The sequence below is a fragment of the Podarcis raffonei genome, chromosome 9, assembly GCF_027172205.1.
Source record: "Podarcis raffonei isolate rPodRaf1 chromosome 9, rPodRaf1.pri, whole genome shotgun sequence".
In the NCBI taxonomy this organism is placed as follows: Eukaryota; Metazoa; Chordata; class Lepidosauria; order Squamata; family Lacertidae; genus Podarcis; species Podarcis raffonei.
The window spans coordinates 58,689,619-58,714,507 of NC_070610.1; the positions used below are offsets into that span (position 1 = coordinate 58,689,619).

General features: G+C 43.4%; 1 protein-coding gene across 1 annotated transcript in view; it reads left to right on the forward strand.

Annotated features, from left to right (window-relative positions):
- The first annotated feature begins 23,575 nt into the window (after positions 1-23,575).
- The window catches only part of TACR3 (tachykinin receptor 3), a 41,156-nt gene continuing 39,842 nt past the window's right edge, over positions 23,576-24,889 (forward strand). Inside the window, exon 1 of the mRNA XM_053403928.1 lies at positions 23,576-24,487. Coding sequence (XP_053259903.1) covers positions 24,027-24,487 — 461 coding nt within the window. The 5' untranslated portion in view covers positions 23,576-24,026. The remainder of the gene's footprint in view (positions 24,488-24,889) is intronic.

Here is a 24,889-nt window from a genome sequence, read left to right on the forward strand (position 1 = left end):
CCCAGGACGCACACCAGCCATGCCCCCGCCTGCTCTCCGCCCCCGGTGCTGGAGCATGCAGCTTCACCACTGGGAGTACAGAATGAGATTCAGTTTCTTCCTCTCTCTCTTTTTGTTATAAGCTATTTGAATAGCTCCCCCAATTAAATGTTGAATAGCTCATAGGAGCAGGGTAAAGTTGACTCCAAATAGCTCATAGAAGCTGCTCAGTACTGAACTGTACAGAAAAAAAACTTTGAGTTGGATCCAAGTTAAGTTCAACACAGTTCCTGTTGAAATGAATGGGCTTATGTTTTTCTTTTGCTTAACTGATGTACCAGCACACAGATTTATCTTTGTGTTTTGTCCCGTGTTCATAGTTTATATGCATTTTGTGACACATCATTGCTCTTTTACCTGCAAAAGATGATGCATTAGGTAAGAAGGCTTTCAATCCCTTCTTCTACAATACCACACTCCACACTCTCATTTATCTCATGCCATTATGTATTCTGGGCTACTCCGCTGAACTGGGCAATTATCAGTCTCCACAACAGGTATTTTCATTGCTGTGTTTGTGATACCGAAAAGCACTTTGATTCAAGAAGGCTTGACAGGTGTTCTGTTTCTTTAGAAAAGCAATCAGAAACCAGAGAACCCCCGCATTAGAAACTGGAACACTTATTTACAAGAAACAAACCTTGCTTATTTGGCATTCTGATAACATTGCTACATTTTTAAAGAGGCAAGGAAGCTTCTAGGGAGGCTGTTCACAAGCGACAAACGTGACGAGTGCTTAGAATAAAACTGACAAAAGCACTTTTGATTTCAAGTCTGCTAGTGGTCTCACTGTACAGCAGGGATTAGCAACCTTTTTTCTATGGATGGCAGCATTCCCTTGTGGGTGATCTGTTAGAGGTCAAATTATGGTGGTGTTGGGTGGAGTCAAAGCCATGAAAGTGTGTAGAGCCTGATTCAAAGCCAACATGGTCATTCCATTTTCCTTCTAGCCTTATCCTCCTGGAATTTGTCTAATCCTCTTTTAAAGCTATCCAAATCGGTGGCTATTACTCATTCCCATAGCAACAAATTCCATAGTTTAACTGTGTGCTCTGTGAAACAGTTTGCCTGAATCTTCCAGCATTCAGCTTCATTGGTTGTCCACGAATTGTAGCATTATGAGAGAGGGACTAAAACTTCTCCCTGTGCCCTTTCTCTATACCATGCGTAAATTTATATACCGTATTTTTTGCACCATAACACTCACTTTTTTCCTCCTAGAAAGTAAGGGGAAATGTCTGTGCGTGTTATGGAGCGAATGCCTACGGGTGGCGGGGGGGATCTGCTGCAGTCGTGAGCAGAGGACCCATGGTTCCCCTTCCTTCCCTCCTCCTCTTTAAAGAAGAGCCTGCTTCTTTAAAGGAGCAAAGCGGGAGAGGAGAGGAGCCGCTTACACGAGTGTAAGCGGCTCTGTCCGGTTGGTTCCTTTAAAGCAAGCAGGCTCTCTGTCCCTCTCTCCTCCCCACTCAGCTGGCTACATAGCAGCAAAGTTTTTCAGCTCGCTAAGCTGGGGAGGAGGGAGAAAAGCAGAGCCTGCTTGCTTAAAATGAGCAAAGCGGGAGAGGAGAGGAGCCTTCTCTTCTTATACCCCTCTTCTGCATTATTAGCAGCATCCTTCTCCACACACCCCACGTGTGTTCCTTCTCCCCTTAAACCCCTCTCCTGCATTATTAGCAGCATCCTTCTCCAAACACCCCACGCATGCTCCTTGTCCCTTGAGTGCTTTTCCTTCCCTCCCCACTTAAAACGTGGTTACAAAGCATAGATCCACATGGATCCTCAGGATTTTTGCAATGGGCTACTCCAAACTCACTGTCAGATCACAGGTGTGTGGCCACAGCATGAACCACAAAAATCATACATCCACTGTTTCGTATAGAATTTTTTTTCTTCTTGTTTTTCTCCTCTAAAAACTACGTGCGTGTTATGGTCTGGTGCGTGTTATAGAGCGAAAAATACGGTACCTATCGTGTCTCCTCTTACTCACCTTTTTTTCTAAATTAAAAAGCCTCAAACACTGAAACTCATAGCAGAGTTGCTCTAAACACCTTGATCACTTTGGTTGCTCCTCTCTGAACCTCTTCCAGATCTGCAATCCACTTTTTGAGATGAAGTGACTAGCACTATACACAGGGTTTCAAATGTAGTCACACCACAGATTTGTATAATGGCTTTATGACACCAGCAGCTTTGCTTTCAATTCCTTTCCTAATGATCCCTAAGATGGAATTCATCCTTTTCACAGCTGGGTCTCTCTCTCTCTCTCTCTCTCTCTCTCTCTCTTGCTTCTTCTTCTTTCTTCTTCTTCTTCTTCTTCTTCTTCTTCTTCTTCTTCTTCTTCTTCTTCTTCTTCCCCTTCCCCTTCCCCTTCCCCATCCCCTTCCCTTTTCCTGCCTGTTGGTTGCCAGAGAAAACAATGTCTGCCAGGCTGTCGATATGCAATGTCACTGTTTACTGAGCACTTATTCTGACTTGCAAGGAAGTTATAAATCATCACCCAAAGTCGTAATTATCCCACACTTTCCAATGCATCTTCCCATCACTTTTCTGACCACAAAAAAATCCAGTTTGGCAGTTTGAGGAGGGGCTCCAAGAGCACAAAATGTGATTTAGTTGCACAACATAAATTTGCTAATATACCATGGCGCTGTACCACAAAATAGTAACAGGTCTGGTAGTTACCTGGTTGCTTGCTCCACCCTTTATACCCAAGTGCCAGTCAACAGCCAGGGAGGAATACATGTGCAAAATTATGCCAGAATTTAAAACCCTTTGTGGGAAAGATATGCAAGAATGCATATGGATCTTTTCTGCAAGTGACTTTCTTATTCAAACCCTTGCTATTTAAAATTCAAAGGAGGACGATTGATCTCCAGCCAACCCCTAATTTATTTATGGAAGAAAAACACCACATCAGAACAACACCATACACTCAGCATTAAATAAAACACATCCTTTTTTCTTCCTGATTGCCTTGGGCAACCAAACAAATCAACACTGCATTCAGAAATGGAACAAAAGACACAAGAGGCAATGCCTGTCCACATTTCTATATTACTTTAGTGGGGGGTGTTGTTGTTTTTGTTAATTTGCTTCCCTGCTGAATAGAAAAAGTGATTCAGAGACATATGGGAAGCTCAAAGGGAAAAGAAAACAGATTAAATCACTTCGCTGACAAAATGGATTGCCTTGTCTTCCCTCACTACCTCTTAATTTGCCTCTAGATCAAGCTAAATAATATAAAGATAGCCAGCTATACCTTAAGAGAATCTTTGTCTCTGAAGTCTAGCTGCTCGGCATTCCAGAGTTTGAGAAAAGTGAGTAGTTCATCTTCCAAGGAAAGGCAGTTTATCTCAGAGACTTTCCCTCCATGTCAGATTTAGAGTACAGTGGTACCTCGGGTTAAGAACTTAATTCATTCCGGAGGTCTGTTCTTAACCTGAAACTGTTCTTAACCTGAAGCACCACTTTAGCTAATGGGGCCTCCTGCTGCCACCGTGCCGCCGCCACGCAATTTCTGTTCTCATCCTGAAGCAAAGGTCTTAACCTGAGGTACTATTTCTGGGTTAGCGGAGTCTGTAACCTGAAGCATCTGTAACCCGAGGTACCACTGTATGTATCTTATAATACCAGACGTTGTTGGATTCATCCTCCCGTCATCCTTTGCCATTGGCTATGTTGGCTAGGACTGATGGGAACTGGAGTTCAACATCAACTGGAGGGTCACAGTTTCCACATGGCTGCTGTACAGCAAGGAGGGGAAACCTGTAGCCCTTTAGATGTTGTTGGAATTCCAACACCCATCACTTCCAACCTGCATGGTTAATGGTCTAGCATGGTGGGAGCTGGAGCCTAACAACTTCTAGATGGCATCAGGTTCTCCATCCTAGCTGCACACACTTAAAAAAGGTAAAGGTAAAGGATCCCTGACAGTTAGGTCCAGTCACAGACAACTCTGGGGTTGCGTCGCTCATCTTGCTTTAGAGGCCGAGGGAGCCAGCGTTTGTCCACAGACAGTTTTTTCCAGGTCATGTGGCCAGCATCACTAAGCCGCTTCTGGTGCAATGGAACACCGAAACCAGAGCAGCCCACGGAAACGCTGTTTACCTACCCACTGGAGTGGTACCTATTTATCTACTTGCACTTTTTGGCGTGCTTTCAAACCTCTAGGTTGGCAGGAGCTGGGACCAAGGAACAGGAGCTCACCCCATCACAAGGATTTGAACCACCGACCTTCTGATCAGCAAGCCCAAGAGGCTCAGTGGGGGTAATTCCCATTGAAGTCAATGGGGCATGTCTGAGGAGACATGTATAGAATTGTTAGTCAGGATTAGGAGAACAAATTGAAATGACTGGGGTATCTGTCAGGAACGTGAAGCAAAACAGGAAAAAGGTTTGGCAGATCTTGAATACAGACTTCTCAACCCTCCTCTTCCTAATTTCATTCTGCTCCCTAGTATCCTGTTTTACTCAGAGTAAATAACATGGAAAGATAAACATGTTGTTATGCCTTGTAAGTTATTGCACAGATGTGTTATTGACTGGTTTCTTCAAACACTAATTAAGTTGGGGGAAATTAAGTTGTTTGTTTTCTGGCAAATGTATAGCCTGCTCTCTCAGGGAGACAAATAATATTTCTGTCTCATATTCCTTTCAACAGAACCACTGCAAAAGATGTCATCAAAAAGGAGGGGGCTTTACTCCTCGACTGACTGACTGACTGACTGACTGACTGACTGACTGCCAGTCTGGGTAGGCCAACTCACTTACCCTCTGTTCCCTCTAACCCCAAATGGAAGGTGAATTGTGCGGAGGCATAGACCCCATCTGCACTATTTAAAGTGGTGTCATGCCACTTTAAACTGTCCTTGCTTCCCCAAAGAATCCTGGGGGCTGTAGTTTCTTAAGGGCGCTGAGAATTGTTAGGAGACCCCTATTCCCAGAATGATTTAACACTCAATCCCTCTTCCCAGAGAACTCTGGGAATTGTGGCTCTGTGGAGGAGATAAGTATTGCCTAACAACTGTCAGCATCCTTAACGAAGTATACTTTTTATTTTATTTTTAATTGTATTTTTACACAGATATGTTACTGCCCTGAGCTCTTTTGGGAGGAAGGGTGGGCTATAAATATAATAAATAAATAAAATATGTCATGCAGCTACAGACCTACAGATGGTATTTCTACATCAATAACAAGGTCTTGTAATTGATGAGACACAGCATAAAATAAGACACTACAGACCTGGCTGGAAGAAGCAGGGCATATATTAATAACAAGATCTGCTGATCCTCTTTTAAAACAATCCACAAGAGATCACAAGTGACCACTAAAGTTTCTGATGCCTAAGTGATTAATTTTACCTAAATCTCACTGTCTTTTGTATGCATGTCCCTCCACCCACCATTAACATGATTCCAGAAGAGAACTGAGTGATTAACTCACAAATAAAATTTTATAGGATCATCGTTTTGGCCCTTTGCATCATAATTCACACCACACTAGTAAAATGAATGCAGCATTCATGCTCCCAAAATGCTCTCCAGTTACAAATTTCTGATCATAATGTATGGTCAAGCCACTTCTTAAAGGTCACCATAAATTAAAGAGACACCTTTCCCAAGGCAGTTTGGAGAATCTAGTCCAATTTATAATATTTAAAACTTCATCAGTAGAGAAAGAATCTCAAAACCTTATTATGCATCATACATGCATTATCCTTGGACCTACCTATTTTCTTCTCCTCTTGCCCTTCCTTATCCATGAAACATTTCTGATCCTTTAGCTAAACCTTGAACCCATCCAGGTTCAATATATCTACCATGAATTCACTAGTTTCTCTGCTCCTATAAAAACTAACCTACCAAGCTTCACTCTCACATGCCAGCAATTTCCCTGACAGGGAAGTGTTACTATGGAAAGTATTTTTTACACACACTGCCTAGTTTTCTGCACTGTTTGTCAAATTGAACAGAAGGTTCCTGGTTCAATCCCCAGCATCTCCAGGTACGGCTGGGAGAGAAGCTTGCCTGAAATTCTGGAGCACCACTGCTGATGTACACAGCACTGAGCTAGATGAACCAATGATCTGAATCAGTTCAAGACAGCTTCCTATCAGAACAAACATCCTCATAGATGGGCATCAGAAGACACATGCAGCCATTTCAATGGGCCCAGATGAGCACCGCAGTGCAGATAAAATATGCATCTATTCTGTATGTTCGTTCTGAATAAGCTGCTCAGATCTCCTTGATTGGTCCTCGGTCCATGTGATTGACTTGACTGTGATTTGAGCTATCAAACTACATTGGATTAAGTAAGCTTTAAAATAATTAGCAGCACCTTGCCAACAAAGGTCCATATAGTAAAGTCTACAGTTTTCCCAGTAGTGATGTATGGAAGTGAGAGCTGGACCATAAAGAAGGCTGATCGCCGAAGAATTGATGCTTTTGAATTATGGTGCTGGAGGAGACTCTTGAGAGTCCCATGGACTGCAAGAAGATCAAACCTATCCATTCTGAAGGAAATCAGCCCTGAGTGCTCACTGGAAGGACAGATCCTGAAGCTGAGGCTCCAATACTTTGGCCACCTCATGAGAAGAGAAGAGTCCCTGGAAAAGACCCTGATGTTGGGAAAGATGGAGGGCACAAGGAGAAGGGGAAGACAGAGGACGAGATGGTTGGATAGTGTTCGTGAAGCTACCAGCATGAGTTTGGCCAAACTGCGGGAGGCAGTGGAAGACAGAAGTGCCTGGCATGCTCTGGTCCATGAGGTCACAAAGAGTCGGACACGACTAAACGACTAAACAACAACAACAACAACAACAACAACAACAACAACAACAACAACAACATGACTACTTTCCATAAGGATAATGCTCTGGTCCATGGGGTCACGAAGAGTCAGACACGACTAAACAACTAAACAACAACAAAAGAGCAACTGATTGATGATGAAACTGATTGCATTGTGCTGAGACTGATGACTTGTCACCCTCTGCTAACTGAGAAAAATTCTGCTGCGTAGTGATACCCCAATAATGTTAATGGCTCTACCATCTTTCAGATTTCTTACAATAAAACAAATCTCACATTTCATTGCTTAAAACCAGTGAAATATACTCAGAGTCGCAAAGTGATTTCATGCTCTTTATTCAGCTCATAGTGGTGAAGCGGAATGAATGAATGTCCCCTCAAAGGGGGCTTTATATACATTATTTACACAATGGGCTGCACATGATTGGCTAATTCCGGAATTCTACTGTAAGCCAATCAGGTTGTGGATTCACTTCTATCTGGAGCATGATTGGGTGGTTCCTGCCAACCAATCATACTGCTGCATTGTTCTAGGACCAATCAGACTGCTGCATTCTGAATCCTATTGTTCTAGGACCAATCAGACTGCTGCAGTTTGGATCCTATTCAACTCAGTACATAACAACCAGAGAAACCCTGTATTCTCAAAATGCCTAAAATGAATAGTGACAATAGTCTTTTCAGCATCAGTGGGCACTGATGCCTCAATACTTTTTTTACTTAATTTGCCAGAACCAAACTAATAAGATAGCTCTCCTCTCTACTTCTCCTGGAGCAACCACCATGAAATCAGAATGCTAGTATGTGGTGTATGTGAAATTAGATTATTTTTTTTAAAAAAATGAAAGAAAACACGAGCAACAAATCCCAGATATAAAATATGATGGCCAAGGTGGTATGTATTACTCAGAACTGTAGAAGAAGTTCACAATGTAATAATGGGTACAGAATTCAGATTCATCGAGAATCTCAACTTGTGTTTTTAAAAAGGTTGCTAGTCCCTGCTGATATAAAGATACACTCGAAGATGTGTGAGCAACGTCTGTTGAAATCTTAAAAGTCACATGGGTGATTTAATAAGCTTACCAGTTATCAGAAATGAGGTTTCAATGCTGTACAGAAACCTTTTGCCCTTTCCTATAACTTACAGTGAATAGAATAAATTATACAAAATAAGAAAACAATACGCAGGTTGACACAGTCTACATTATTTAGACAGATTGCAAAACCCACCTTTCTTGATGCAAAATTTGACTGCCTGGCATTGACACTGACCTGAATATTTTTCTCTACAGGCAGCAAAGTGCTCAGGGACAGACTCTTTTCCTTCCACTAAAACCTGCAAAGTGATTCATAGCAAATGCACTGAGAAACTGAACTAGGTTCAAGGAAGCTATTCCTGCTGGGAAAAGATTCTAATAACAGGATCCTTTTAGAAAACAGCCTCATTTCTGAACAAAGCCGCATGAAGTAAGGACCCCTTGGTGAAAATAATTTAAAGGTGCTTTTTATACCTCCAGATTCTCTCTAGCAAGAATTTATAGCTGCATGAAGTGATTAAATACATTCTCCTGGTTGTTGTTGTTTTTTAAAAAAAACCATAGGCTCAGCCATGTGAGAACAAGTTGGTCTGTCTCATCAGAGGCAGCTCTGGTCCTACTGTTAGACAAAGTGAGGCAGTTGTCTCAGGCGGCAGGTGCTGAGGGGTGGCTGCAGTCCTCTACACCATTCCCTCTGTGTACCCTAAGTTAACCTGTTCCTCATCTCCCAAGGTAACTGGTGTGTGATATTGTAGTGGTCCAGGGTCATAGGGGTGGGGTCAAAGATCCGCTTCTATTTCTGCAGTGGGGTTCCTGCAGGGGCCCTCTCTCATGTCCTAGAACAGACTGAAAACACGGATGCTTCAATTTCAAGAGAATGGTGTGTGAGTTCGGTTACATACAGTGGAACTTCAGGGAAAGCACCACTTGAGTCACTCTGAAAGACGGTATTAGGTAAAGGTAAAGGGACCCCTGACCATTAGGTCCAGTCGTGGCCGACACTGGGGTTGCAGCGCTCATCTCACTTTATTGGCCGAGGGAACCAGTGTACAGCTTCCGGGTCATGTGGCCAGCATGACTAAGCCGCTTCTGGCGAACCAGAGCAGTGCACGGAAATGCTGTTTACCTTCCCGCCGGAGCGGTACCTATTTATCTACTTGCACTTTGACATGCTTTCGAACTGCTAGGTTGGCAGGAGCAGGGACCGAGCAATGGGAGCTCACCCCGTCACAGGGATTCGAACTGCCGGCCTTCTGATCAGCAAGCCCTAGGCTCTGTGGTTTAACCCACAGCACCACCCGCATCCCTTGAAAGAAGGTATTGGAGCACTCCAAATCATCTGGCCTAGTATGTGCCCAGAAAATAGTAGACCTATCTGAAAAGCAGCACATGGAGTGCTACACTGATCATTGCAATGCATCCCTTATCATTATCATCATCATCTAATTATAAGATGGATGCATAATCATATAAAGTTGTGTAATGTTAGAAGGGGCTGTGACTATCATGAAGGGAGCCTGTTCTTCTGAATTTGCCCCTATATTACTGATCATGTCCCATCTCCAGTGTTGAGCAAAGATTGATTTGCCAGTCTGGTCAAATTCTTGGCCCAGAATGGAGGAGAGTGCTGCCCTGCCCTGCAACACAGGGAGCAAAATATCTTGGCTGGCCTGATCAGTGGCTAATGAACTCCAGTACAGTGGTACCTCGGGATACATATGCTTCAGGTTACATACGCTTCAGGTTACAGACTCCGCTAATGCAGAAATAGTGCTTCAGGTTAAGAACTTTGCTTCAGGATGAGAACAGAAATCATGCTCCAGCGGTGCAGCAGCAGCAGGAGGCCCCATTAGCTAAAGTGGTGCTTCAGGTTAAGAACAGTTTCAGGTTAAGTACGGACCTCCGAAATGAATTAAGTACTTAACCCAAGGTACCACTGTAACTGATTGGTATGACCAGCGCTATTTTTCTAGAAAAAGAGGTGCTGGAACTCACCAGGTACCTTGTTCTCTTATAATGACAATGGTGCCCACCTGAGAGGTGCCAGAAATGAGTTCCAGTGAGTTCCAGCTTGGGGGGGGGAATCCCTGGGTATGCCAATCAATCAGTTTGGAACAGAGGCCTCTAACCAACAGGCTGTTGCAAGGAACAAACCTCCCACGGACTAAGTAGCTTTGGAGGAGACATGCGATGTGCTGAACGATTCTACTGAGAAATCCAATTGCCTTCTATAAGTAATATTCAGTAAATGAAGACTAACTCATGGCAGGACAGAAAACAGATGCCTTGAACAGTACTAATGATTCCCCAAACACAACACAAAGATGATGCACAGATGCAATAAGATGGTTTTCCTGACTTGCTGCCTAAGGGATGATGTGCAACTTTTCCCTCTCTGCATAGTCAAGAGGACTGAAAGCGGTAATATAGCCAAGGCAGACAAACATAGCCAAAAATATTGTTCTAATCTCTCTTTTTATTATTTCAGAAACCTCCTATTCCCTGTAATAAACCCGGTAGTTACAGCTGTAACCAAAAATCTTTTAATAACAGTTATTGCCGGATTTATATTTTGCCATGAAAGAGCTACACATGCACACACAAAAGTGTGCAATTTGTAACCATTACTGCTCTGACAAAGAGAGATCCTCCTCCATCGCTACCCCACTTGAATGTTAAAGGGCAGCGGCTGCAGCATTTGGAAATCTTCATAATTGAAGACCAAGGCTTGCCAAGCTTCTTTCTGACTAGGACAAGCAGAAATTAAGTGGCAGGTTCTGTTGCTGGCATGTAGATTCCATGATTAAGAATCAACACATGCGACCAGCCATTGCTGAGAAAATGACTCATAATTTAAAAGTGAATTTAAAAAGAGAAAAACTGAATTTTTATGCAGGGTATGGTGGCCATTTATTCAATGTACAAATTATACTGGTCTAAACTCTCCAAAGCATTGTTGCAGATGTGGCTACCATGGATAGTACAATCTGTTCCACACTCTTTTCTGGGAATGCATGTCTGTGACAGATAAGATTTTGTGTGTGTGCTGTGTCCAGGACTTTATATGCTGGACTTTGGGATAATATGTACGGACTGATAAGAAGCCCTCGTGTTAAAGTATAACTTAATATTTGTTATAGTGGGGAGACATTAAGGATGTTATGTTATTATACAAAAGCTAATAAACATTTTTTTAAATAGAATCACTGCATACTTAAGACTTCTCCTTACTGGAATAATGTTTCATTTCTTCATTTGTATGTATAATATACATAGATAATTTTTTCTCCTGCCAAAATGTCCATCTAGTTGGTCTTACAGATCAAATATATGTTATTAAGGGATGTCTGGAAGTGACAGAAGAAACATAAGGCATTTTTATTGAATCATGCCTTTCTACTTAGGGCATTCCTACACTACAAACATATCTGCCTTGCACCAGTGTAATAATCATAGCTTTCTCCAAAGACACCTGGAAATTAGAGTCTTGTTTGGAGACTGGGGCTGTGAATCTTCAGTTTGCTGCTTCTAGTGCCCTCTACTGTTCCCTGGGGAGGACATTAAGCCAGCAGTGGGAAGGAGAAATTTGCAAAACCTCTGGGGCCAAAGGAACAGCAGCCATCTTGTGGTGCAATCCAAAGGGGTTTTATGGTATCTAGAGCAGCAGTGGGGACCTGTTACTGGACTCCATCTCCCACCAACCCCATCCAGCAGAACCAATGGTCAGAGGTGATAGATGCTTCATCTGAAGGGGCACAGGTTCTTCCCCTCCTCCATCTCTCTCTCACACTCACTCACTCACTCACTCACTCACTACAGCACCATCCAAGATTAAAAGAGAATTTGGCTGAGAATCCAAAGCTAACCTCCTCAGTCTCAGGCAAACAGGTCAGGTTGTTCCCATTATTAGGCAAGATATTGGCCATATTTCTGATGTGCCCTAAGAAAATAATTCCCACCACTGAGTGGCAGTTCCTCTTCTCTCTCACACAGCTGTTTCAAAAACCCTTTAAATTTGAGACCCTTCCCAGTCTCACCTGTAATGGAATTGTTTTTAAGACGTGCTCCTTGTTTTATCACTTGCTGTTTGCCACCCTGGACTTCATTGGGAGCCAAGGTGGAATAACAATGTTGTATATAATAGAAAAAAATAAATCAATAACATGCATCTCAGTTCCCCAGGCTTTATGATGAGGAAATATATATATATATATATATATATATATATATATATATATATATTCATACTCTCACACACAAGAGAACAAGCAGGCAGAAGCTTCCGCTCTGTGGCTCCAACCAGTTTTGATGAGAACAGCTCCATAAATAAATACAATGAAAATTATCTCGACTCGGAAGCCAGGTAGGGCTGGCAAGCCCAGGAGAATAGCTTAGCACAAATAAGCTGTCACAGCAAACAAGGTATCACCGGGACATTTGTGAATGAAATAGATGAGCAAACTGCGAATCTGGAGCAGGCAGAAAGCACCCCTAGTGTGCAAGAATTTTTTCATCTGTCAAAACACCTGCCAAAGAAGACAGTCCTTCAAGCTCTCTAACCTGCGATTCAGCTGAAGGGTGGGGGTGGGTGGGGGTGGCAAGGGAATTCAAAGTGCCTATAATAGAAAATTAAACCACAAAGAGCTGGTGCAGTGAGATAAACCCTCGGGAGATCAAGAGAGCTAGCTCACATTGGCAAGTCAGACGAGGGATTTTAGTTTATGAATGGATCTCCAAAACCAAAGAAGGAATCATCATCTTGCCATTCGCTTCCTGCCAAAGGAAAGGGAGCCCTGAATTAAATGAATGAGCAGCATGTGCGAAGGTCCTTTTATCTCCAAACACTGTCTGGTGAAATATAATTCCTACCCGAACTAACGAAGGCCAGCAGTGGGTAGAATAATGGGTTAGCGTCAGAGCACACAGTATTGTTAGTTTGTTTGCTTATACAGCTTATTTTAGATAATCATCTCAGCCTTCGGCACAAAAGATCCCAGACCGGTTGGCATAAACATTTCTATAAAAACACAAAATGCAAGTGCCCCCCAAAAAGAACAAAACAATAATTAAAAGAAAGCAACTCTATTCATCAATATGCTGTCCAAAAGGGTTTTGACTAGGGTGGAATTGCTCATCTGCTAGTGTGCCACTGCTGGGGATGATCAAGTGCTGAGAATCCTGGTATACCTGCTAAATCATAGATCTAGTCCCAGCTGTCGTGCTGCTGGTGGTAGATCCCAAAATGGTCCTTGGGACTCTACCCAAGCCACAACCCTCACTGGCCCTGCTTTGCCTCCTCTTTGAGTGTTTTTGCCTGGCTGGGATTTGACCTTGAACTCTGATAATGCCTCTTGCTTGTCTAGGACAGTGAGGAATGTGTGTAGAAACTAGCCTATTGTACAAAGGCCCACCACTGGCCCTGCTCCACAATTTAACCAAATGTTGTGAAGTACAACATACACCCATCTCTTAAGGAACAGCCGTTGCCTTATACTGCACTTTGATCACTGAAGAAGTCTGATGGGGCAGAATTCCCCATGCTCCTGAAGTTCGATTGGCCTTCACCAGAAACTGAGCTTTTGTTGTGGCAGAGCCTGCCCTGTGGAACTCCCTGCCAATAGCGGTTTGTCAGGAATCATCCCTACCTTCTTTCAGACATCTTCTGAAAACTATACCGCTTACACAGGCTTTCACGATATGCGTTTTGTTTTGATTCACCATTATCTACCAATGTTTTGATTATGTTTTATAGGTTATAATACAGGGTGAGTCTTTTAAAAAAGGCCCCATGGAACATGTGTACTCTGTATCCATGGGGCCTCTTTTAAAGGACTCACCCTGTATAACCTTAATTTACTGCATTTTTATATTATAAGCTGCCTTGAAAAATATATACTTGAAAAGTGTGGATTATGAAGAGTTGAATGAATAAATAAATCCCTGTCACACATTCATATGTACACGACTCTGCGTTCCAGATAACAGGCTTTCTTTGTCAAATGTCTCTCCATTTAGTTACTGATTAGTTGGAAGGTCCTTCTGATTAACGTTCCTCTTCTAATTGATAAACACCTCGTAAGCAAAAGACCTGATTGTGGCTCTTGTTATAGCTTCAGATTGTGCTGTCTCCTTGAATTTCTTTAAACCTCTCAGATGCCAACGAAGGCAGCCAGTGTTTCAACCACTTTTAATAGCACCATGCTATGCAAAGACCTCAGCAGGTGTTGACTCAAAATTTTAAGCCGTTCTGCTTGACAACAGGCCTCCAAGGCAGCTGCTGACAAAAGAAAACTAAGACACAAAAAAGCTGTAAAATTCATCTATTAAAAAATGAAGGCAGAGGTAACTGGTGCTAGATGTTACAGCTTCTACAGCTCCAACTGGTGCTCTTTAAAGGTTTAAAGGTCAGTGGTGCAGTGAAGCACAGCTCTATGGTAGTTGTTTTTTCATGGCAGAAATGATGACATCACCCACTAGAGTGTTGGAATAGCTGGTGGCCCCTCTTTGCTCTGGTGACTGAGCTGATAATGAGGCTTTCAAGTTTTTGTGACAGATTAGCCTAGACCAGGGGTAGGCAACCTAAGGCCTGCAGGCAGGATTCAGACCAATCGCCTTCTCAATCCAGCCCACGGATAATCCGGGAATCAGCGTGTTTTTACATGAGTAGAATGTGTGCTTTTATTTAAAATGCATCTCTGGGTTATTTGTGGGGCATAGGAATTTGTTCATTTTTTCCCCAAAATATAGTCCGGCCCACCGCATGGTCTGAGGGACGGTGGACTGGCCCACAGCTGGAAAAGGTTGCTGACCCCTGGCCTAGAGGAAGCCTAAGAATGAAAAAAATAATCAAGCAATGGCTGTGTACTTCTATCCTTTCCTTTGACGCGATTGCTACGTCACACTAGCAGCTTAAACAGTAACCCTTCTTTGCAAGCCTGTTTGCATTTCTAATCAAATGCTAAAGGTTGCCGTTCAGGTGGCTTTTGTTAAATCTCAGTATGTTTTACAAGTTCATCCTATGCAATCAGAAGCAAGCCCCACTGAATTCAATGGGGTTTTCCCCCAGGTAACCTGTATAGGATTGCATTCTTGCTTATCCTAATAAATGGGGAATTAGGCTATGTCGCCTTTGTGTGAGAAGGTGAGAGTGAGCTACAGAAAAATTGCTCTGAATCTTCAGAGGATGTGGTTTATTACAGTGAGTAACAAAACAGAGATGTTAAATTCTTATAGCAAAACGTTTCAGCTTCCCCATTCCTGAGCTACTCTTCTATGAATCAAAGGATGCTGAGACCCTTTGATTCTCATCAGAGCAGCTAAAGAAGGCAAAAGCTGAAATGTTTTGCCATTTCATATCTGCTTTGTTAGTTATATTAATATATTATCAACATAGCTCAGCTGCCTGCATTTTCGGATTGTCCTTGGGCATGGCTGTGGCACCTGTTGTGATGACATTGTACACTTCAAAATGAATCATGACATCACTGAGATATTGATGGTAAGGGAAGAAACATCGCTCCCCTAGACTGCTGCAGCCAAGTGGCACAAGGTGTTTTCATCCCTGGGGAGCAGATCTTTACTTAACCTGGGCAGGTCAAGGGTCTATGACACTGGGGAGAGGGACCCTGATCTATGACATGGTGTCTCTCCTGCAGTCACTGCCCAGAGGGGTTGCCTTGAATTTTTTGTCCCTGCTTGTGACACTGGTGGCATCCTCAGTCCTGGCCACTATGTTTTCTTATGATACTGGGACTGCACATGTGTAAAGCAGTTCAAAGAGACAGGTCATGGGTGTAATGGGGGGGCAGGGGGCAGCTGCACCCCCCTAAATCAAGCAAATAAATAAAAATACTTAACAAAAAGTAGAAATTGTAGGAAGATTTTGACAGATTTTTCTGAGCACTTAGAATCAAAAAAAAATTAAAACAACCATTGATGAGACATTTCATTCTGAATCTGCTAGACAGAGGGTGATGACAAGGGGGTGTCCTGCCCTGCCCCCCAACATAAATCCTAGCTACACCCCGAGACAGGTTCTTGCAATCCTCATGCTATCTCCATGCTGTGAAATGCTTCACCTGCTGATTACCTTCACAGCAAGCAGCTGCTAAATGCACAGGAGGCGTTCAGGCCAGAACAGAGGGTGGGGGCAGGTGGACCAATTGGGAAGGGCCTACGTTTTTGAGGGGGTCAAGATTATTGAAATGGGACCTACGTTTCCAGTCTGGCCTGGGCCTATTTGCAAAGCCCTGAGGCAGGTCATTGGTTAGTTAGCAACCATAGTGCCATCACCTGTCTATCAAAGGTAAGAGGTAAAGGACTCCTGGACAGTTAAATGCAGTCAAAGGTGACTATGGGGTGCAGCTCTCATCTCGCTTTTCAGGCTGAGGGAGCCAGTGTTTGTCCACAGACAGCTTTCTGACACAATGGGACACCTTGACAAGTGCCAGAGCACATGGAAACGTTGTTTACCTTCCCTACTTATGATGTGCTTTCGAACTGCTAGGTTGACAGGAGCTGGGACAGAACAATGGAAGCTCATCCCATTGCGAGGATTCAAACTGCCAACCTTCTGATCGGAAAGCCCGATCAGTGCTACCCACGTCTCTTTTACCTGTCTACTATGATATGTTCTATTTTTTTTTTATTAAATATTTATTAGCATTTTCAAATAACACAGAACAAACAAAAACAAAAAATAAACAAAACAAAAAACACAAAAATACATAACATTCAAAACTAAACAAAAAAAGAATAGAAAAAACACATAAAATTTCTAATACTTATTATTCTTAACCTTATTTCTCAGACTTCCTCACTCCTCCCCTTCTTGTATTCCAATTTAAATTGTCAGTTCAGCAAGTCCTTAACTTATTTCTTTACCTTAGCTTAAACATTTGTTCTAACATACTATTGCTTTACTTTACTTCTTTTTTCCATTTCTTCAATTTATTTTTAACAGCCTTATTTTCAATTAATTTAAAAAGAAAAGAAACCAATTTTACCTTATTAAAATTACACATCAACACTTATACCTCATTAATTATTCTTAAACCTTTTTCCTAAAGTCGACCAAAATTTCCCTTCCACGATTTACCCAATTTCCTTACCACTAACAAAAAATATAAAAAGCAAATTATCCTTATGTACCCTTTGGATTCCCAACCTCCACCCACCCTTTTCCCGGTTCCAGTCCCCAACCAATATCCATCAGTCTTTATGTTATTTATTTAGCCTGGAGATCTCACATCTGAGGCCCTTATATCTCTCTCAGTTCCTTTCTGCCGGTCTCTTTGATAGTCCTTAATGTTAAACCCCAAGTCTCGGAGGGGCTCCGGCCCAACAGAATCCATGTTGCTTCCAGCCAGTCCTCCATACTTAAAGGCAAAGCCTATGGGGTGCTCCAACTCTTGTTTCAAATTTCTTTCAGATCCAGATGTCCCCAAAGCTCCAGCTTTCACCAACAAATTTGTAATCCTCAGGTCTTCAGATCTCCTCCAAAAGGGATCTCTCCATTTTCCAGACTCCCGTTCAGACCAGGCTTTCCACATCCAATTTTTATTGTCCTTTTTTATCATCATGTCAGGCCTCATATTGTAACTCTCCTTTGACTCCTGCAAATCTCCTGCTCCTCCTTCATTTTCTTCAAAAACAACATATTGCTCCATCGTATCTACACTTTCAGTTTCATTTATTTGTTCAGTTGAATGGGCTTCCTGTTTCAAGACCTTATCAGGCTCAAAACTGTTGTTTACTGTCCAGTGTAGTAGTGATACCTTTGTAGACAAAGCATTGTACTCATCTTGCAAGTTTCCCAAGAGAACGAGTGCTCTGTCCAATTCTGCTTGGATTTTACATACTCCAGCCATTTTTGTGATGTAATGTCCCTATTACCCCTCTAGGGGGATTTTAGTTCCTTAATGTTCCTTTCAGCTCAAAACCAAAAGTCCAGTTATTTTGTATCAGCCCTCCTTATTTTCAACAAGTTATACCAAGTAAACCAGCAAAAACAGCAGAAACAATGTTCTCTTTTTCCAGCTGACAACTAGCTGACTAGCAGCTCACGTGACAGCTGTCAAAATCTTCAATGCAACAGGCTTTCTCATAGGACGTTCCCGGGTCTCGGGGGGGGTGAAATTTCAGCTCCCAAGATTCTTTTTATCCTCCAGTAAGTCTTCTTATAGTGTCAAAACCGTGAAGTCAGGATCTTTCATTAAAAAACAAAAAACAGATTCTCTCGACCTTAGCTGCCCAGTCCTTTGCTTTAAATTGTTTACAAAGAGGGGGGGTGAACTTCCTTTTTAGCCCCTTCCCGCTCGTTCCAAATCCAAAATTAAAGATTTTTAAGGTTCCAATCTCCGTATTACTCACGGGTTTATATTTTAGAGTCCAATCGGTCTTGGAAGAAGTTGGCGCTCTCTGTCAATGGCTTGCGGCTTCACTCCGTAGGCGAGGGAGTACTCTCAGCACCACGCCTCACCCTGCCTCCGTTCCGAAGCCTTTAAAAAGGCTCCGTCGCGGATTGGGGGGGCGCAAATGGTGCCCGCCGAGTCTCTGTGTTCACAGGCATCCGCGCCTGTGATTTTAAGGGTCTCCGCTTCGCCGCAGCGGCCAGACCCAGACGCTACGGAGCCGATTCCCTCCGGAGCTTGGAGGGAATCCGCCATTAAACAATGGCGCCAACCCGGAAGTCCCTACTATGATATGTTCTAACATGCCATCTTTGTGGACAATACAAACCAGATAAAGTCAATGAGTCAAAACTTTACTGCTCTCCAAAATCATGATGTGCAACAAATGGCACACCTTTAAACTATGTGTTGACCATGTTTGCTTTCTAATAAGGCAGAGCTCAGGTGCCAGACACCCACAATCCTTCTTTTTCTGGAATCATTTTAAAGAAATTAACCTTCCTCTCCAGGGAAGCTGTGGTGGTTGAGGTTGAGAGGCAGCAGTGGGAAATGACAATCTTATTTAATTTGTCTCAGAAGGATGTCACTGCTACCTTCAATTCCCATCCCTAATAACATCACAGTAGGGAGCAAATGAATCCTATTTAAAAAATCAATGGGATTTCCCCCATTGATTTTAGTGGGGTGTTTTTCATTGAGATATAGACTCAAGCAGTGTGGAAGGAGAGAAAAATCTTTAAATCAAGATGAGTAATTCTGTAAGTCTTGTGTGCAGCAAAAACAACCAAAATAAGAAGAGCTGTATGTCATAAACACATATACTTTGGTGTGAAGACCATTGAATTGGCTGCAGGGCTGCAATCCTATGTACACTTACTTGGGAGTAAAGCACCATTGTACTAATTGGGAACTATACATGTTTACTAGAAACTCAGCAACGTCAGGGTTTTACATACCTTTTACGGTGCAAATTTAAGAATAGAGGAAGAGCCCTATTGGAGCAGGCCCAGTCTCCAAGTGGTGTAAGATTCCAAGGGTTCCAGGCACTTACCCAGGGTTCATGTTTCCTTTGGAAATGAGGCACAGAGGAGTCTGTGGTGTCTTTATGATATATGGTTTATTTACACATATATACAACTTGAGCCTATGATGGAGGGACTTACAGCATTGACACCCCAAGAGGTTCTTGCTTCTCCTACGGCCACAGCAGCCTTGGATTCAAAAAGACACCAGCCATGACACAGCCTCTCTCCAATTTGCCATGTTTTACAGACTGCAATTATTTCCCTCCAGCCCACACCGTCCCCAACGGCAACCCCAAATTCCCCACTCTGCTTTGCCTCTGCTAATTATCTCAGAGCTCAAGAGTCTTTCCTTTCCTGATGGCCCATCTCACTGTCTTCTCTTTTTTTATATATAATTTTTATTGGTTTTTCAACATATAATATAAGACAATACAAACAACAAACACTAACAAACAAACATATAAACATGTATAATTTCATAATTTTTTTCATATACCCAATTTCAACGACTTCCCCATGCCTCCCTTTTCTGCATCCCTGTTTTAAATTTTTTCAGCAACCCCTGGTCTGAATTACTTATTAATTCCTTTCTTTAACCCTTTTCTTTCCTCTTGTCCAATCATTTATCGCTGCAAATCTGCTATGCTTTACCCATGGCATTTTAACACTCAATAATTTTACAAAAGTTTTTAAGATAAAGTTTAAATTTCTTCCAATCTTCCTCCACCGTCTCTTTCCCTTGGTCACGGATTCTGCTCGTCATCTCTGCTAGTCCCATGTAGTCGATCACCTTCGTCTGCCACTCTTCCAGTGTGGGTAGTTCTTGTGTCTTCCAATACTTTGCTAGTAGCACTCTTGCTGCTGTTGTAGCATACATAAAGAACGTCCTATCTTTCTTTGACACCAATTGGCCTACTATGCCCAGGAGAAAAGCCTCTGGTTTTTTGTGAAAGGTACACTTAAGCACCTTCTTAATTTCATTATATATCATTTCCCAGAAGACCTTAATCCTTGGGCACGTCCACCAAAGGTGATAAAAAGTACCTTCAGTTTCATTACATTTCCAGCATTTGTTATTGGGCAAGTGATAAATTTTTGCAAGCTTGACTGGGGTCATGTACCACCTATAAATCATTTTCATAATATTCTCTCTTAAGGCATTACATGCCGTAAATTTTATACCGGTGGTCCATAACTGTTCCCAGTCAGCAAACATAATGTCATGACCAATGTCCTGTGCCCATTTAATCATAGCTGATTTAACCGTTTCGTCCTGTGTATTCCATTTCAGCAGCAAATTGTACATTCTAGACAGATTCTTAGTATTGGGTTCTAACAATTCTGTTTCTAACTTTGATTTCTCCACCTGGAAGCCGATTTTCCTGTCCTGTTTGAAAACTTCATTTATCTGGTAATAATGAAGCCAGTCTCTTACTTTAGACTTCAATTTCTCATAACTCTGTAATTTCACATTTCCACCTTCTTGTTCTACAATTTCCCAATATTTTGGCCATTTAGATTCCATATTAAGTTTTTTAACTTCCTTAGCCTCCATTGGTGACAACCACCTAGGGGTTTTATTTTCCATCAGATCTTTATAACGAATCCAAACATTGTATAGTGCTTTCCTAACAATATGGTTTTTGAAACTTTTATGAATTTTTACCTTGTCATACCATATATATGCATGCCATCCAAATCTATTATTGAACCCTTCTAAGTCCAAAATGTCTGTGTTCTCAAGAAGTAGCCAGTCTTTCAGCCAGCAAAAAGCTGCTGCTTCATAATACAGTTTTAAGTCCGGCAGGGCAAACCCCCCTCTTTCTTTTGCATCAGTTAGTATCTTAAATTTTATTCTGGGCTTTTTGCCCTGCCAGACAAATCTCGATATATCTTTCTGCCACTTCTTGAAACAATCCATTCTGTCCACAATCTGCAGTGTTTGAAACAAAAACAACATTCTTGGCAAAACATTCATCTTAATAACAGCAATACGGCCTAACAAGGAAAGTCTCAAGTTTGACCATATTTCCAAATCTTTCTTAATTTCTGTCCAACATTTCTCATAGTTATCTTTAAATAAGTTCACATTCTTAGTTGTTAAATTGACCCCTAGATATTTCACCTTATTTGCTACACTCTGTCTTCTCATTACAACTAATCCAGAATGCGGCAGCTAGACTGGTGACTGGGAGCGGCCGCCGAGACCATATAACACCGGTCTTGAAAGACCTACATTGGCTCCCAGTACGTTTCCGAGCACAATTCAAAGTGTTGGTGCTGACCTTTAAAGCCCTAAACGGCCTCGGTCCAGTATATCTGAAGGAGCGTCTCCACCCCCATCGTTCTGCCCGGACACTGAGGTCCAGCTCCGAGGGCCTTCTGGCGGTTCCCTCACTGCGAGAGGCCAAGTTACAGGGAACCAGGCAGAGGGCCTTCTCGGTAGTGGCGCCCGCCCTGTGGAACGCCCTCCCATCAGATGTCAAAGCGATAAACAACTACCTGACATTCAGAAGACATCTGAAGGCAGCCCTGTTCAGGGAAGTTTTTAATATGTGACATTTTAGTGTATTTTTCATCTTTGTTGGAAGCCGCCCAGAGTGGCTGGGGAAACCCAGCCAGATGGGCGGTGTACAAATAATAAATTATTATTATTATTATTATTATTATTATTATTATTATTATTATTTCTCTTTTCATGCCCCATCTCTCATGAACACAGGAAGCTGAGTCCAGTTCTTAAGAGTCTGGCTTCCAGTTAAACTCTCCAAGCATTGATTAAATTCTAACACTTACTAAATCCAGAAATTATGAGTGTCTGGCGCACACAAGCTTTGGCACCCACAAACTCTTAACAATATTGTGCACTATTTTCTGTTCTGTCTTGAGTTCTATTCTTCAGTTGTACTTGGATCAGTCACCTCAGGAAGGGGCATTCAAACTTCTAGCTGATAAACCTTTGTACGTTATGCATTTGGCAGCTAAATTAAATGAGGAGGGGAAGAACCATGTGTGCTGCCTTCAGCTCCCCAGAGGAAAAGGTGTGATATAAATGAAATAAATAAAACACAAATAACATTTTTGCACTGACAGTCAAGGGGCTGCATTCTAACCATATCAAGAATTTACAATGAATTATACATTTTAATCTAATGCTATGTTACCCATGGAGCATGGCTATTCACAGTGGCCCTGTGACTTTCCATAACAAATTTCTCCTTCAATTCATGTATTGCTTTAAAATACATGTATAAAATATAAATAAAATTCTGTGTATTGTAAAGGCCTTTGGCTACATACAATAAAGTTGACTGTCTCCCACTTTGGGCAAAAGATTCCTGAATTGCAGGGGGTCAGACTAGATGGCCCTCATGGTTCCTTCCAGCTCTGCAGTTCTATTCTGTTCCGTCCTGTGATTTCAGGCATATGGTATTCAGAAGCATTGCTGCCTCTGACCATGGAAACAGAGCACAGCCATCATGTTCTTACAAGCATCTGATGAATTATGTGCTTCTCAGCATAATGAGTGATGGCAGGGAATGGGAAATGGTTTAACTAATGGTTCCACAAACTCAACACTATGATGATCAGCACAGAAGCAACTGGAGCGCTTAATCTGATTTTCTGCAATCTCAGCTCAGAAATAAGTCCCATTGATATCATTGAAACTACACCTGTGTAAAGTGAGAATAGGACTGCAGCCTCAAAGTATTATAGATACTCCTTGATGAAACGCAGAAGGCATTTGTTTATTTGGTGTCTGTTTTTTAAAGGACCCCTGCTCTCATCCAGGAGATTTATTTAAAGCGTTCATGAAATCACAGCATGGCCAGGCCGTGTTAGAAAAAGTCGGGGCCCTACAATGGACTTTAGTGGAAGCTGGGTGAATATTGGAGAATATCTGCACAGTGAATATAGAACAAAAGAACTCAGCAGTGGTGCCATCGACAGAAACCTAAGGCAGAAGCCAGAGGTCCCACGCAGTAGGAGAGACCCTGGAGAAGGTCCCAGGACCCGGGCTCAATCCCTGGTTTCTCCGGGTAGGACTGGGAATGTCTTCCTGAAACCCTGGAGAGCCTCTGCCGGTCAGTGCAGACAAAACTGAGCCCAATGGACCCATGGTCTGACTTGGTATAAGGCAGCTTCCTATGTTTCCCAAACGCGGGCAAGGCTGGAAGTATCACGGTCTGAGGTCATGCACCTTCTCCTCCGTATAACTCCGGAGCCTCCCATTACCTAAGCGCAGACTCCGTTTCTGCCGCCGTTCAAGTCCATAGATCTGGTCCTCGGCCACTTCATCGCCGACGACCGCTTGAAGCGCACGCTGTTGGCCAAAGCTAGCCAAGGGGAGGGATCGCGCGGCGGATGGAAAGGTGGGGAGGGGCAGTGAGAGCGCTCTCCCCAGCCTATGAAGCCGAGCAGCTTCGACGCCGGATTCACAGACGCCTATAAAAGTGGCGCCGGCAGCGGAGCGCTCCCCCTTTCCAAACAGCATTTCTGAGCAACCCAGAGAAGCGCGCTAAGAGCGCACTTGGAGACGTCGCGGGTCCTCAAGCGGCTTTGCCCCCACCGCAGCGGGGCTGTTGCTTCCAGGCGCGCGCCCCCGCTTTCCTTGCGCCTTCCTTCCCGGGCTGTCCAGGGTGGAGGGGCGCAAGGCGCGCGGTTTCTCTGCCGGGGAAGGCGCTGAGGAGTGAGATGACTTCGGTTCCCGCGGCCAACTGGAGCGGCGGCGGCGCTGGCGCGGAGCTGGGCAGCTGGAACGAGAGCGTATCCCCGACGGCCGGGAATTGGTCGGCAGCCTCGTTCCCGCTGGCGCCCGCCGCCAACTTCTCCAACCGTTTCCTGCAGCCGTCGTGGTGCATAGCGCTCTGGTCCTTGGCGTACGGCGCCGTGGTGGCCGTGGCCGTGTTCGGCAACGTGGTGGTGATCTGGATCATCCTGGCGCACAAGCGCATGAGGACGGTCACCAACTACTTCTTGGTCAACTTGGCTTTCTCCGACGCCTCCGTGGCCGCTTTCAACACGCTCGTCAATTTCATCTACGCGCTCCATGGAGACTGGTACTTCGGGGAGGCCTATTGCCGCTTCCAGAACTTCTTCCCCATCACCGCCGTCTTCGCCAGCATCTACTCCATGACCGTCATTGCGGTGGACAGGTGAGGAAGGGGCGGGCGGGAGAGGCGAGGAGAAGGCAGGCGGGAGAGGTGGGCGCGCCCCGTCGGAACCTCCGTTGCTCGCTCCGTTTGGGTGTCACTACTCAGCTGGAGTCCCCGCGAAAATCTGGTTGTCCCTCCCCCTTCCCCTCCCCCCCCCCGCCTTTGCTCTCTTTTTCTGCACGGTAAAGGGATTGTGGTGTGTATCTTAACAGCATCTTTGAAAGTTATCACAGCAATTGCCCTAACTGGACCGAACGTCGGGTGTTGTAAGCGCGCCTGGCCACGTGTTTCTAGGCTCTCCTAAGCAGGGAACTACTGGGTCTTTTTTTTCCCCTCCCAGGATCTGATATTCGGGGGTTTACTGCGCTTGTCCATGGAGGCTCCACTTTATCTCGGCTTTTA